Source organism: Rhinatrema bivittatum, chromosome 4, assembly GCF_901001135.1.
Source record: "Rhinatrema bivittatum chromosome 4, aRhiBiv1.1, whole genome shotgun sequence".
Classification (NCBI taxonomy): domain Eukaryota; kingdom Metazoa; phylum Chordata; class Amphibia; order Gymnophiona; family Rhinatrematidae; genus Rhinatrema; species Rhinatrema bivittatum.
In genome coordinates, this window is record NC_042618.1 from 402,117,132 (window position 1) to 402,133,419 (window position 16,288).

General features: G+C 40.0%; 1 protein-coding gene across 1 annotated transcript in view; it reads right to left on the reverse strand.

Annotated features, from left to right (window-relative positions):
• The window catches only part of FRMD4B (FERM domain containing 4B), a 295,281-nt gene that overhangs the window by 24,224 nt on the left and 254,769 nt on the right, over nucleotides 1–16,288 (reverse strand). Inside the window, exons 12-19 of the mRNA XM_029601082.1 lie at nucleotides 13,641–13,717; nucleotides 5,531–5,669; nucleotides 4,950–5,091; nucleotides 3,189–3,322; nucleotides 2,982–3,101; nucleotides 2,298–2,526; nucleotides 1,644–1,700; nucleotides 1,380–1,527 (exon numbers count right to left, since the gene is read on the reverse strand). Coding sequence (XP_029456942.1) covers nucleotides 1,380–1,527; nucleotides 1,644–1,700; nucleotides 2,298–2,526; nucleotides 2,982–3,101; nucleotides 3,189–3,322; nucleotides 4,950–5,091; nucleotides 5,531–5,669; nucleotides 13,641–13,717 — 1,046 coding nt within the window. The remainder of the gene's footprint in view (nucleotides 1–1,379; nucleotides 1,528–1,643; nucleotides 1,701–2,297; nucleotides 2,527–2,981; nucleotides 3,102–3,188; nucleotides 3,323–4,949; nucleotides 5,092–5,530; nucleotides 5,670–13,640; nucleotides 13,718–16,288) is intronic.

Below are 16,288 nucleotides of genomic sequence, written 5' to 3' on the forward strand. Positions count from 1 at the left end.
GGCTTTGAAACTTAGTCCCTTAAACAAGAGACTATCAGGGCTTGTACAATGAGAAAGCAAAACTATTGGGAAAACGAGTCGTTAAATAATTTTGTTTTTATATAGCATTGTAGTCATGGCTCTGCATATTTTAAAAATATATTGCTGGGGTATTTTTTTTTGGTATCTTAACTTCATACTAGAAAACACAGCCACCAGAACTTGGAGGCTGAAGGAGCCATTGCGCTCATCGCCATGCTACAGAACTGTAATTCCTCTCCCTTCCAATTAAAAGCACATCACATTTCTACGAGAGCAGACAATATACGATAAAAAGTATGGCGACGGGCTAATGATGGATAACAAATTGCGTAGAGGCTGCGATGCAAGCAACGTTCTCCGATTTACCAGTGGTAATTAATGCTGATAGGAGAATAGGAGGATTAGAGTACTAATTAGCCAAGTTGCATTCACAAAATGCTGCTGTTGAGAACTCTTATAAGGCTAAAAGCGATTTCTCTCATTTTTTTCTTTAAAATAATTTATAATTCTGCCTATTCACCCCTCCTAAGCCTTTACCAATCTAATTTTAGTCCTAAAAATAAAGAAAACATGCACTACTAACATCCAGTCACCCAAAAGGGGACAAAACCAATCACATACTGACGATAACATTGTTCGAGTGTAGAACAATCGATATGGAAAAACAAGTTAGGATGTCATCAGTCATGTGACTACTGATTTTATTATACTTGCATAATAGTTTGGCTTTGACCATGTGTTAACAACAGTGAACGTGCTTATAATATCCATTGTTCTTTTGTTCCTCAGAAGTTAACCTGCATGGAAATGCTGTCATTTTTCAGTCCGCTTTCCTAGGTTCTTATTATTGCAGCAATTATCATTTAGAAACCTCAGCCACAGATAAACATCTGGATTGTAGTTGGGGGTTCTAGCAATTGCTGATAACGATAATTTGGCCCCGAGTATAAAGGCTCATGGTGCCATAGATTCATAAGAGACTGGAAACAACAGTGGGGCAGGAGAGGATTGCTGCTGGCTGTCCTTCTCCCGTCAAGGCCCTACCCCCAAAAAATAAGACCCACACGATAACAAAAACTCCTAATCAGAAATCATAACTTCTTAAAATGTAACCATGTTAGTTACCTTCCATGTACTGCTGTCTAATGCTGCTCAAAGGTCAAACATACAATTTGGTTTATGTCTAACTTAGTTCAGTACATCTGTGACTAGCTTCCGAGAGTTATGCTCCCCTCATCAAGTCAGTGCAAAATGAGCACTTATGCTGAAAGGTTAAGTTACAGCCTCTATATCTCCCATAAGCTCATCATACAGCTGACATTAAGACGACATGTTTCAAGAAACTAGCTGCATCTTACCCGGGCTGCTTTGCTTCCAGGATCTGTTCGTTTGCAGAGGATTTTCTCAGGTGAACTCGTTCGATTCCAAGGGACTTCGGAGGACGCAGTTTTGGTGAGCCCAGAACACAGCCGGGTCTCTGGCTTGTAGTGCTGTGGGAATCGTCTACTATTAGAGGAAAAAGAACGCATGTTAAAGGCAAAATCTCACTGAATTGCACCAAGTTAACAAGCTTACTGCGTCTATAGACCTGCAACTATTTTATAGCAAATACTACAACATACCTTCATCAAATATGGTTGTGTCAGACAAGGAACTACTTTCCGATGGGATGATGTCATCTACAAAGCAAATGAAAGTAGTGTAAAGGGAAAGAGGCAGGAGAAGCTCAAGTGCCTTTAACCAGAGGTCTTTAAGATTACACATAGATGAATCAGAACTGTATTTCTGCTTTTCTCATTCAGAAAGACTAAATATTCCCAAAAGCTGAAAAAAAGAACACACAGGGCCAATAAAGCCTCCTAATGCTCTGGAGCCAGGGAGTCATCTCAGAGTATCTGCACTTGTGTTAACACTGTCGTTCAAGTTCTGCTCTAAACTCCAACCCATGTATCAACTTTATCTGGAATTAACAACTCTCCAATCAAAAAGTAAGTTATTTTTCCTTTGCTTCCCCTCCAAAACCTCTTTACACCAATCCTCCTCATACTCAAACCTTCCCCAACCTCCAATGCTGTCAAATGCTCCCAAGCATGTATTTTGGCTATCCCAAGCACATCCTTTCACCTGTTAATATTCCACAACAAAAAGAAAAAAAAAAGATAAAAAAAACCCCCACAAGAAGCTTGGATAGTATTTTCCAGAACTGGTTCTGAAGGACACACAGCAAAGTACTTCACACGTTTCTCTTCATGAGATGGTTTCTTGAGGGTGCTCACCTGGCAAAATAAGAGATGCTCTCTTTGTAGGTTTTTTCCCACATTTTATTCGGTATTCATTGATGGCATTTTCAATCTCTTGAAGCTTCTTGATTGCGTCGGCGTAGTCCTGTTTTCTTTTCCGCTTCACATTTTTACTCAGCTCAGGCTCGCTGGCCAGTTTCTTGGCGGCTTCCACCATTTTTTGCTGGATGATGAACTTGCTCTCCAAGTTTTGCAAACAGGGATCCTGCAAAATTATCGACATTTGATTCAAACACTCACCAGGAAGCATGCTTGGGATTTTGAATAAATAAGGGTATGTCATAACCTCTTACAAAAGAGCACATAATAGAAGAAGTGCTTACACGTCTTATCAAATGTAGACTCTTTGGAACTTTACTTCTGCAGTATAAATGCACAAATTTTGTACAATGCCATGGTTTTTACGAAGCAACATAAAGACTTGGATTTTATATTGGAACAAGTACTAAGGATGTAGAATATAATGTTTTGTAAAAAGTAGGGATCTGCTAGTAGAAGCCAGATTTCATCATAATACTCAAGTTTCTGGCATTTCTTTTATACTTTTTAACTACCTATGGTCAGCATAAACCAAATAAACTGCTAAAATGAATTAAAACACAGGTAGACTTGACATTCCCTTAAAGTCTCCCTCTGCCAACCTTTGCCTTCTTGCATTACCTCCTCATTTTGCAGAATATCGCCATCCAGTTTAAATGACGTCCCAATGCGCTTTCTAATCTGCGGCGGCTTCTCTCCGGCGCCGAGTGGGTATTCTGCAGGCAGCTGCCCGGTCAGTTCCTAAAGGAAAAGGCAGCACTTTGGTTATCTTTAGGGTAAGGGGGCGCAGCCACTGGTCTGCGGGACAGGTGGGGTAATGGCACTCACTGCCTCTCGCAAGCAGATCCTCTTCAGCTCCTCCACTTTTTCCAGCAGAGCTTCTTGCAGTGCCTTCTCTTTCTTCTTCAGTTCGCTGATTTTCTCCTTCTTTTGCTCTTCACTGACTTCAGAGTCTTGAGAACCTGGGGAGGAATGTTACCATTACTACTTTTTTTTTTTCCCCTGGCAAATAGGTTTCCCTCTATTGCAAAGAGTGAACACTGAAAGCCTGGAGAGTTACCCACCTCTACTTCTAGATATGGCTGACAAGGTGACATAATGTTGAATGGTAGCACTATCAGCTGACTTTTTCATCTTTTCATTTTTGCATTGCAGCAATGGTCCTCAGTCTGGGGGCTGGGGCGGGTCCATGGACCCGCTCTTTCTGCTGCTCTGCAATGGTGGGCCTTCAGTCCAGTCAGTATGTGCTACTATTGCACAGTGACAAGGACGCCGTGCCCCCAGGGGCTATAAATGCTGTCTCTCTGGCTTTCCTAGCCCCAACTGGCCCAGGCAGAGAATGACTGATCCAGGAATTGAACTCTGGCATTGCACTGAGCGACTGAGTCAGCCCCACTTTGTTGTTTATTGAGCATATTCCTGCATCTCACAATTGATGTAACTTTTCTTTAGCACTCCTTCCTCACTTTTACAATACTTCTCCATGAAACAGATTATGGATTACATACAAACAGAACATGAGAACAGCTGCAAAGTGCATCTACCTGCTCATTATCCCTTTCTACTGCAACGCCGCCCTACTGGAGCTCTGGCTTGACTCCTGCTTTCTCACAACTAAACATCCTCTATTTTTGCCTCATGCTTTCTTTAATTCAATTACTGTCTGTGCCTCCCAGTGGAAATACATTACTCTATATCTGGTTAAACCAGGGTCACCTAAAGGATCTTGATTGCTTGATTTTTATTTTTCTTATTCTGGGTCTATGATTACTGCACTAAAGACAGCAGCAGTATTGTCACTGAAAAAAATGTGATACATGAGAACCTGTTAATATTTCTTATTCAAGGATGGCTATTTGTCTGAATCACTTTAAAATATGCAGTATTCTTAAAGTCCCCGCCTTTTCTTTTTTAATCTCTATGGTCTTCTGCTCCTAGAGAGCAAATCGTCTTCTCGTAATCATACACGACAGTAAACAAATACACCAATATTCTATCTGATGCCAGAATTTAAGGAAGCAGAGCCAGAATAAAAAGTGGGAGGCCAGGGGGGAGGGATCCTGGCCCTGGCATTTTTCCGGGAGGAGATTTCATTTTGATTTCATTTTTTGGCAGTTTTTTTTTTTTGGGGGGGGGAGGGCTTGATTTGATTTTTTTTCACATGAATGAAATGAATCAAGCAATCCACATACCTAAAATGTGGGAAACAAACCACCAAAAAACAAACCAAATAATGATAATTTTTTTCCTCTGCACATCCCTAGTTACAACTCTAAAAACAGAATGATATGAATTAGAACTAAGGGAAGCAATGAAGGCAAAAAAATAAAATTCGAGAAAGCCTTGGATCAACATGGAAAATCCCTAGTTGTAAAGATGTAGGGGAAAACCAGAGATCAACTGATGTCTATAAAATGGCACCAAGAAGATTAGATAGGTCCCCACGGTTCTTATGTGCCATCCTAGTCTACTGTTCTATATTTGCTCTTGAACTTAATATTAGCAGAAAAAGTTTTTTTTTAATCCTGAATTAAATATTTTATGCAAACTAAAGCAACGTAAATTTTATCACTTTAGAAAAAATCGTACCTGAAGAGATTAAACTGCCATTGCTTGCCATAATAAGTGGATTTTTTCCCTCCAGTGTCACCAGTTTGGAGATCTTTGGGGTTCCAGTTTCTGTAAGGTCCATTGCAATGTCGTCTAAACTCTTAGAGGAGGAAATTTTTGCCTACAGGAGTTAAAAACAACAATCCCACATCAGTGTGTCAACTAAGCACAAAATGTCACACCTGTGGGCACATCTCACTTTTCAGTTCAAAGGCATTCAAGTCCTAGGGCAAGAGAGCAATCCAACACTTTTGAGCTTCCTATGGTTTAATTGTTCATATTTCTCTACAGCACCAACAACGATCATGCAAATTGAAAAAGCAAGATCTGATTTCACCAACAAGAAACCCCAATTGGTTTATTATTAAATACAAATGGTGCTGCATATTTACTATTAACAGCAACACCATGCCTTTGCATTGGTGGTATGCCAAGATAGATCTGTAAAGTTTACATCTACAAAGCTGCTATAATAGCTTTTAATTCTCTTCAAAGAGCAGATTGCATCTTAAATCAAGAATATTTGCCAGGTAGATATGATAACTTGTCAGGTAACTTACTTTGCTTTGTTTCCTGTCCAAGTAGAACTGATGTTGACTAATTGCCATCACCCAGATGGATTTGATCAAGGAGGTGTTTGCATACCAAGTTTGCACTACAAGTCCACCCTGTCCAAAGGTTCTTCTTGACACCGATATTCTAGACAATTAAAACAGTGAAACTAAACTATTCAAGCTTGAACCCTCATTTGGCTAAAGCTAGACTTGAATCAGGAGTGTGATCTGCACAAGCACACAAATCTATAACTGGCATGAAAGAGCAATTGGGTGAATTACATGAACTTAAACATACATTTTCCTTTTGTACTCTACCCCATGTAAGTACACAAAATTCACTGGACAGATAGCAGCAAACAGAAAAAGGAGTCCATTAGTACAAGTTGGAGTCTTGGAAGCAATAATGCCAATGTCATGGCTTCCGTATTGCTTCAGTTTAAAGGCTGAAGCTGTGATGTTTTTTCTCCTTGAAAGCTTCAAATATGTGCTAATCCAATCTTTTATGCACTCTCTTTTTTAGTGACCTGATCTGTAATATAATGAACTGAAGCCACAATAGGCTCTTTGAAAAGTTTATTTGAAAGATTGTTCATTGCCCTAAACCCCTGTAAAATCAGATTCAGTGTCTGAACTGGAAAAAAAAAATCTAAAATCACTATTTCTCCATGAATCAATTGTCAGCATATTGGACATAGACTTTGGCAAATACGCCAATGCATGATAACACATGGATCTCCTATTGTTGGAAGGCCAACTTGAGGGCAATTTCAAATCATTTATCTGGTTAAATAGAATGCTTGAAAATTGACTAACCTGTACATGGACAAAAGCACACACATGGGATCATGAAGGCATATATTTGTACCAATGGAAAATTAGGTGGGATGGAAGGCAGGGTTAGATTGGAGGAGGCAACAACGTGCAGAATTTTGTACCAATGGGAAATTAGGTGGGATCAAAGGCAGGGTTAGGTTGGAGGAGGCAACAACGTGCAGAAATTTGCAATTTCCACGTTAAAAGTATCTGCAGAAAAAGCAGGTGCAGATCTCTGTTGGTACTTTTTTTTTCCCCCTTCAGGACAATCTTCAAATCAAAAGTACATGTGGACCTTCCCTTTGAGAGCAGGTGCAAAGTCCTCAGGGAAATGTCCTGCAGAATTTGCAACAACCTGCTATAAGATTTTGAAAAATTGTCTCCCCCTCAAATTGAATCTTTTTCCACAAGGAGATACGAGCCATTGTATAAACTCATGGTGCATGGGCTGATCTACCTTGCAAACCTAAATTGCATTTCTGAACGACAGAAGGCTTTTAGTGGATGCTCTGTTACACCATATAGAGGCTTCTTCAGGAGGAAGAGATAAATGCAACTACAAACAAACAATATATGTGTGCCCTTGTTGTGCTGACTTTAAAATACATTGTCTAATCCCAAATGCCCCACGTCTTCCGCTATAACATTGGTATTCAAATATGATCAGTGACTCATGAAGGAGTAGGATAGCCACAAATACCGAAGTTACCCTTCTTCAACACGTTAGCCAAAATCTGAAATAAATTGTAATTACAATTTTAAAGAATCTCAAAAAGAGAATCTAAATGGTAAAGTATAAAACTGTTAACCAATGCTTAAACAGGAAGACATTCATGCAGTACTTACCTGAACCTTCCTTCCTCTAGCCATTCTGTCAGGGAAACAAACGAGGCTGGATGTCACGAGATCTACATAGTATTCATACATACATAAGAAAACATTTGTTGGGGAGTAATGCATGTCTTTTTCCAAGCGAGGCTATGTGACAACCGATGTCATTGAATCGGTGATGTTTAATCCACACATACTAAGCCAGAATATGAATACAACATTTGATCATAAAAATGCTTCCCATTCGATATTAGAATTTAAAGCTTCTGGTGCCAGCGTGTGCAAGGAATAGATACAATATTGTTCATGATGACGTAATAATACAGAAATGTTTCCACTTCTAAGCTGATTCAGACTCTGTATCACAAAAAATTTCCAATGTTTGATTACACTCCAGCCAGTGTTTAACTAAGGGTGACTCCAATTTTTGTGTGCAATTGCAACTCTTGTGTTGAATAATCAAAGTTTTAATAGGCAACTTAGTCTGTTCTATATAGAGCTTCCGGCACAGACGGCACACATCACTTCCGCTATGTTGCAGTCAAAATATCCCCGCAAAATATAGCAGATCGGTAACTATGAGTGTTCAAACATCTTTATCATAAGAACATTAGGGCAAACAATGCAGTGGGTGCTGGTAAACTGGCCACAATCGCCTGTAACAACCCCAGTATACATACAGGGCAATATAGTCCAAATATACAAATTCATCCGTCAACTTAAAATTGTTCATTTATTTTCTTCTCTGACATCCCAACCAGTAGAACCATTATTAGTTTGTAGGTCCAGATGGATTCTTCCTGGACCCGTGGATCCCCTTATCCTGACATTTGAAAAGCTGATACTTCAGGATATCATAGAAATGGAGGAAAAAATGGGTCTTGTTGCAGAAGTTGACACCAGGAGAGAAAAAGAGTCTGACAATCTTTGAGTTCAAATGCCTCTACTGTAATTAGGCCAGCTGACAAAAGTAGGTGGGATTGTCATATTGGACGCTGCAGTTTATAAAGCAGTCAATTGTTTGATTCTGATTTTTACTCCCCTTTGGAAGAAGATCCCACAAAGAAGCTGCAGACCCACATTAAGTACATTTTGGATGAGGAAGTGAAGAGGTTTATCCCTCCAAAACAGCATGATTTTTTGTTTAAATCATACCCTAATATGCCTGTCATTTATCTTGTGCCAAAAATACGTCTCTTTCGGCGCCTCCTGGTCGACAGATTGTTTTAGGCATTGGGGCAGTTGTGGAACTCTTTTCCCAAGTACGTAGATACATTTTTATGTCCGTTGGTGCCCCAATGTCAATCTTACATCAGGGATTCATCACATTTTATTCAGATACTTCAATCCAGTCCAACCTGGCAGAAACCACGGTTTCTTGTCACTATGGACACTTCCTTGCTCTGTATTAATGTACCACAAGATGCAGTGCTTCAAATCAAAGAAATTTTATTAACACATGATTTTTCTGATTCTTTCGGTGATTTCGTGGTACAACTAGCAACTAATGCACTAAAAGATAATTTTTTTTCATTTTCAATGGTCAGTTTTACAAACAAATAAAAGGCAAAGCCATGAGAGCCACAATGGCTCCCTCAATTGCTAACCTAAATGTTGCACAGTTTGAACAGACACACGCTTATCCCTCACACTATTGTGAATTAATTAATCTGTGGATTAGATTTACTGATGTGGTTTTTTTTTGTATGGTCAAGGACCAGGCTACATCGGAAGTCTTTCATTACACGGATTAATGAAAGAAATCCAATCCTTCAATTTTCAGTACAACACCATTCCAAGCAAATATTCTTTCTGGATATGTTAGAATATAAGCACGAGGGCAGGCTTAAAACTGCCATCATTACCAAGCCAACTGATAGAAATACATTGTTGCACTTTAACAGCTACCATTCCTATAATTTATGGGCTAATATCCCCATGGGACAATTTTTTAGGCTGAACACTTGTGTACTTCCCTTACGGAGTATAAATCACAGTCGCATATTATGATTAACAAGTTTTTGGAAAGGGGATATTCTTCTAAAGCCGTTAAACGTGCTTATAAAAGGGGACTTTATACCAACAGAGATCTTCTGCTCCAAACAGGATCCACACCTTCCTACGAACAGACCCTATTCTAACAAACGGGTATGATTCAAGAAACAGAATTGAAGCATTGGCATGTGCTAATGCTACATGATGTTTTTAAAAACAAACTGTTGTTTGCCTGCACTTGGGGCTGTAATCCGCAAGACTGGTATCCACTTTGCCCCGTATACATACAGGGGTTAGTACAGGAGATCGTGGCCAGTTTACCTGCATCCATTGCATTGCTTGCACTAAATTATTATGATAACGCTCTTTGAACACCCATCGTTACCGATCCGCCATATTTTGTGAGGATATTTTGACTGCAACATAGCGCAAGTGATGTATACCATCCAGGGTCCGTGCCGGAAGCTCTATATAGGGCACGCTAAGTTGCCCATTAAAACTCGGATTATTCAACACAAGACTTGCATTCACACACAAAAATTGGAGTCACCCTTTGTTAAACACTGGCTGGAGTATAATCACACATTGGAACAATTAAAATTTTTTGTGATAAAGAGACTTAATTAGCTTAGAGGAGGAAAGATTTCTGAATTATTACATCATTGTGAACAATATTTTATCTATTCCTGGCACCAGAAGGTTTAAATTCTAATACTGAATGGGGAACATTTTTATGATCAAATGTTGTATTCACGTTCTGGCTTAGTACGTATGGATTAAACATCACCAATTCAATGACATCGGTTTCATGTAGCCTCTCTTGGAAAAAGGCGCGTATTACTCAAGAAAACAGCTATTAGGGAGTATATATGAATACTATGTAGATCTTGTGACTTCCAGCTTGGTTTCTGATCCCTGACAGAGGAACTAGAGGAAGCAAGGCTCAGGTAATTTATGCATTAATGAGTCTGTTTTCCTGTTTAAGCATTGGTTTATAGTTTATACTTTAGTTACAATTTATTTCAGATTTTGGCTGATGAGTTGAAAAAGGGTAACTAATACCAATGTTATAGCGGTTGGTATGGGGCATGTGGGATTAGATAATGTATTTTAAAGTCAGCAGAACGTGGACAATTATATAGTACCTGAATGTAATTTGCTTTGATGTATGCTTTGAAATGCTGAAAAGCAGAATATAAAAATCTAAATAAATAAAATAAATAGTTGGAATGGTCTACCCGTGCATTTATCTCTTCCACCTGAAGAAGCCTATAAATAGAATAATAGAGATCCTTTGTCAAGGGAAGATTTAACTTTAAATTTAAAAGTGAAGCTTCAAGTTACCACTGATGAGGGAATTAAATTCAAAGCAGAGCCTCAGGTTACTACTGTTAACAGGACATACTAATAATGGATTGGACTACCAAGCTGGATGATTTTGGAGTTTTAGCACCACAGTACATTACAAAGGATTTTGAAAGGATGTTGAGTACGGGTTAAGATATTTGTAGTTGGCCCATTTCTAGTTTGACCACCGTATCAAGTTACTCAATTGAACTTTGTTTTTGTTTGGATTTTGGATTTTGTATAATATAGTATTTATAATAGACGTTTTTTACAAATTGATGCCAAAAATTAATTGAAGCAATGTTTGACTGTCTTATTCTTTGTGTGTGTGTGTGTGTGTGTATATATATATATATGTGACCTGTTCAATAGATCCCTAGAAACGGGAGTGGTGCCGAGTGATTGGAGAAGAGCGGTGGTGGTCCCGCTTCACAAGAGTGGGAACAGGGAGGAGGCTGGCAACTACAGACCGGTCAGCCTCACTTCGGTGGTGGGAAAAGTAATGGAGTCACTGTTGAAGGAGAGAATAGTGAACTATCTACAGTCCGGAGAATTGATGGACCAGAGGCAACATGGATTCACCAGGGGAAGATCCTGTCAGACAAATCTGATTGACTTTTTTGACTGGGTAACCAAGGAATTGGATCGAGGAAGAGCGCTCGATATCATATACTTGGATTTCAGCAAAGCTTTTGACACGGTTCCGCACAGGAGACTGGTGAATAAAACGAGAAGCTTGGGAGTGAGTGCCAAGGTGGTGACCTGGATTGCAAATTGGTTGACGGACAGAAGACAATGTGTGATGGTAAATGGAACCTTCTCTGAAGAGAGAGCGGTTTTAAGTGGTGTACCGCAAGGATCGGTGTTGGGACCGGTCCTGTTCAATATCTTTGTGAGCGACATTGCGGACGGGATAGAAGGCAAGGTTTGTCTTTTCGCGGATGACACTAAGATCTGCAACAGAGTGGACACGCCGGAAGGAGTGGAGAGAATGAGACAGGATCTAAGGAAACTGGAAGAGTGGTCGAAGATATGGCAGCTGAGATTCAATGCCAAGAAGTGCAAAGTCATGCATATGGGGAGTGGAAACCCGAATGAACTGTATTCGATGGGGGGGGAAAGGCTGATGTGCACGGAGCAGGAGAGGGACCTTGGGGTGATAGTGTCTAATGATATGAAGTCTGCGAAACAATGCGACAAGGCTATAGCAAAAGCCAGAAGAATGCTGGGCTGCATAGAGAGAGGAATATCGAGTAAGAAAAGGGAAGTGATTATTCCCTTGTACAGGTCCTTGGTGAGGCCTCACCTGGAGTACTGTGTTCAGTTCTGGAGACCGTATCTACAAAAAGACAAAGACAAGATGGAAGCGGTACAGAGAAGGGCGACCAGGAAGGCGGAGGATCTTCATCGGATGACGTACGAGGAGAGATTGAAGAATCTAAATATGTACACCCTGGAGGAAAGGAGGAGCAGAGGCAATATGATACAGACTTTCAGATACTTGAAAGGTTTTAATGATCCAAAGACAACGACAAACCTTTTCCGTAGGAAAAAAATCAGCAGAACCAGGGGTCACGATTTGAAGCTCCAGGGAGGAAGATTCAGAACCAATGTTAGGAAGTATTTCTTCACGGAGAGGGTGGTGGATGCCTGGAATGCCCTTCCGGAGGATGTGGTGAAGACCAGAACTGTGAAGGACTTCAAAGGGGCGTGGGATAAACACTGTGGATCCATAAAGTCAAGAGGCCGCCAATGAAGAGTGGGTGACTTGCCAGAATGATGGCTACTGCCTGGAGACAATACCCTTATTCAATAAACGTACACATGCTTACTGTGACTCCAACATCGTTCTAGCTTCAACAGCAAGAGGAAATGTGGAATAAAGGATCTGCACTCACAAAGGGGGGAGTAGCTGGCTTGTTACGGCGGTTACTACCCCAAACCAAATAAGCCTGTTACTTCTATTTCTATGCATATACAGCATAGTTCTCTGTTTCAACGGCAGGGGAGAAGAAAAAACTGATACTTCACGCATATCCAGCATAGCTCCCTGCTTCAACGGCAGGGGAGAAGAAAAAAGGGTTCACACTCACAAAGTGGGGAGTAGCTGGCTTGTTACGGCGGTTACTACCCCAAACCAAATGTGCCTGATACTTCACTTTCGATGCATATCCAGCATGGCTCTCTGCTTCAACAGCATGGGAGAAGAATAAACTGATACCTCAAGCATATCCAGCATAGCTCCCTGCTTCAACGGCAGGGGAGAAGATAAACAACCAATAAGGGCTGTATAACATAGTCTGAGTAAAACAAATAAGCATGGGTGTAGCTTGCTTATTGCAGCGGTTACTACCCCTACTACCCCTAACTTATCAGCTAGATATTCACTTGGATGCAGCTCCATCACTGCTTTCTACATTAATGGTGGGGGTGGAAAGGAAATAGAACCAAGAGCTAAGAGAAACAGATAAGTATGAGAGAAAAAAGTGTGTGAAGCTTGCTGGGCAGACTGGATGGGCCATTTGGTCTTCTTCTGCCGTCATTTCTATGTTTCTATATACATATACATACATACACACATATACATACACACACACACACATAAGCACATATATACAAACATACCCACACACATATACATATACACACACCAAATTATGCTTGCAGAAATACTTGCTACAATAACGTTACATGCAGAAGAGAAATGTGTTTTCCAACATTTAATGCATTCTTCATTAGAGATAAAATTCATTTTCCATGAACATTCTGCTTTTAGCAGAGATTTTACATCTTCTTCTGGATGATTTCACTGGATAAAAAACTATTTTTGTATTTCACTAAGGAGCTGTGAACTATTTATGAAATCCTTCCTTGTGCAAATACCCAGTTACCTCAATGCAGGCATTTGTAATATTCATGGGTGGAGACACTGCAATTATTCTGCTGCAGGATCAAGTGTGCTGTACAACAGTATAGAAATACAGTGCAATGCACCCCCTATCTTACAGCTGGGCCCTTTATAATACCTCTTCAGATCTTCAAACTGAAAAAGATGTATTTAAAGCATCTGCTCATATCTTCCTAGTTGAGATTGTGGCATGTGTGGTGCTGGGTGCAGTAGGCTCACCTGCGAGGGTCGTGAACTTCTACAGCAAATTTCTTATCACGGAAGTACAAGTTCTCCAGCTGTTTCCACTGAAATAACTAAGAAAGGGTGAAGGAAAAGAACAGAAGGATAAAAAAACCGTACAACACATTACTACCCTACTCTGCTGCATGTTTCTGTTTAGAATGTCTTGTATCTTGGGGCAGGCAGCCAGCTAATTAAGGATCTTGATCATGTCCAAACTAGTAGGCATTAATATTTATGGAGCTAAAAAGCTAATGTTCTGTGCACAGGCAGCACCTTGTGTGGCCTCCACATATTTGTTCAAACACATTCTCTGTTTCACTGTACACAAATCTGTAGCAAAAATATTGCTTTCATTAATTTGAAGTCTCTAGAAACACAATTAAAGCCAGATTAAAGTGCCCAGTATACAGGCCGCATAGGAATCCCCCTCCCCTTGGATACCGGAACACAGAAAGAGAGAGAGGATGGCCGTTCTGGAGCCTTTGGAGGACTGGGCATTGCCTGTTTATTACTCCCCTCTTCCTGTTACAATTCAGACTCAGTCTGTCCTCAGTTCTTGAACTTCTATCAATCCAGAACAGTGTCTAAACGTGTTTCCGAAACAGAATTGTAGGCCTGATTTTTTTAAATATTCTGTGGGGAAAAACTTTCTAAAATTTAGTCCTTTTATAGCTTTTCTGTGGTTTCAAAGCTTTGCTGGTAGCAAAAGTGGAAACGACTTCATATTAAAACAGGACACGCCTTTCTTCTCAAATTGATCTGCGTGTTCTAAATTTAAAATTACAGTAGTGAGTGAAAAATTATTTTTTCCTTTAACATTTTTTGTAATTCCATAACCTAACTAAATATTAAGCAAACATCTTTAATACACTGAGTAATAAGGTTATCCTTGTGCCCATCTAATATGTCAGTACTGATAAAAAAAAAAAGAGCAAACATCGGATCTTTAACAGCTCAAAGACCTGCATTCATTGCATTAGAGTAAGACAGGACAGAACACGGCCCTGCTTAGGAGTTTATACCAATGGGGTACATAGCAGCCAAACATTTCGAGCAAATAGGGTCATCATGTCATTAAGACTGTATGCGATTCTTTCTAGATGCTACTCCCAAACATGTAGAGATACTGCATCAAGCAATCAGCATGTTAGGAATCCCCGGTGGGGAAAGCCTTTCATTCTGATGTTTTAGCTAACATTATTTGGAAGAAGTTCAGATTATGGCTTCATTAACATTGCAGTGTGTCACTTGCACTTTAAAGCATGCCAAACAAGACAGATAAATGTCTCTCTTCTGTCAAAACGCTATGATAAAAAAAGACTGGGTAGAAAAAACATTTTGAGCTGAAAATGTCACTGCACAGTAACTGAAATAAAAATGTGAGGATTTCATTTATTAAATAAAGCGCTATCATTTGCTCAGGTGCCATAGGTCTGCACTAGAATGCACGCAGCACTGCAAGGGGAGAGCATTTGGTTCCAGCTGCAATCTACTTCTCAATTTTCACGCTACAATGTCTATAAGAATTTTGCTAATGGGCACGAGAAATATAGTGCTAAATGTACTAAGTATTTTTCCCTGATAGGCATAAAACTGAAAAATATCCTCAGTGCACATGACCCATAGTACCCGTAGTTAAAAAATCACTTCAACCTACAAAATTTAAATTCTCATAGATTTTCTTATGTACACATCTAAACATGATAACAAAAAGTTGATGAGACAATTAATAACAGTACAATTCTTACCAACAGTCAACGAAAACACCAGATGTTCATTTTGTGTTCTGTAGCCCAAGTGGTTTCATCAGTAAATGAAAATAAATCCACACAGCTTTCTTTTTGCCTAGAAGGCACTTCCTGCCATTCCTTCTTTGCTTCAGACTCCAAGGGCAGGACTCTGGTTTCGCTGTCCTACCCATCCCACCGCTGACACACCGGTGACATCACAAGCAATGACACCTCCTCTATCCCACCCTCCCTTCAAGAGACAGGAACCAGTAGGGTTTAACTGAGAACGGAGATTTGCACAACACACGCATTCTCACTGCTCCAGCCATGAATTCCAACCACCTTTGCTCTTTTCACATCTTTCTCCAAGTACACCGGAAGTCAGTCTTACATTTTTTTTTTTTTTTACTGAAGCAGCGTCTTCCCTGGGAACACCTTTAACACACTGTGCGCCGACATTACAGAAATACAACAGGTTATACAGGAAGTCTAATATTACAGCGCGTTCACTGCCATCCCCATTATTCATACAGAGACTATAACCATTGCTTACGACAAGATTTGTTTTTCTTTTTTCCATTCTTTAGTTTGATCACTTCACTTTTTTCCCCACTTTCTCTTTCCCAAACTCATTTCATTTCATTTTTTTACAGTCCACCCCTAAATGATCACTGGCTGCTCTGAGTGACGGGAATGGTTAACTTTCCACCACAGGCTTCCAGCTTTACACAAGAAATGTTGCAGGGGAAAGAGTGAGAACAGAGAGAAGGTGGTTGGGCCACCCCAGACCGCATGTGCCTTCATTTTTTGCTCAGTGCCCTTGCAGTTATCATCGTCACTATGTGTACAAGGCATACCAGATGTATGCAACGTTGTACAAAAAGACATTAATGGACAGTCCCTACTCCTTGG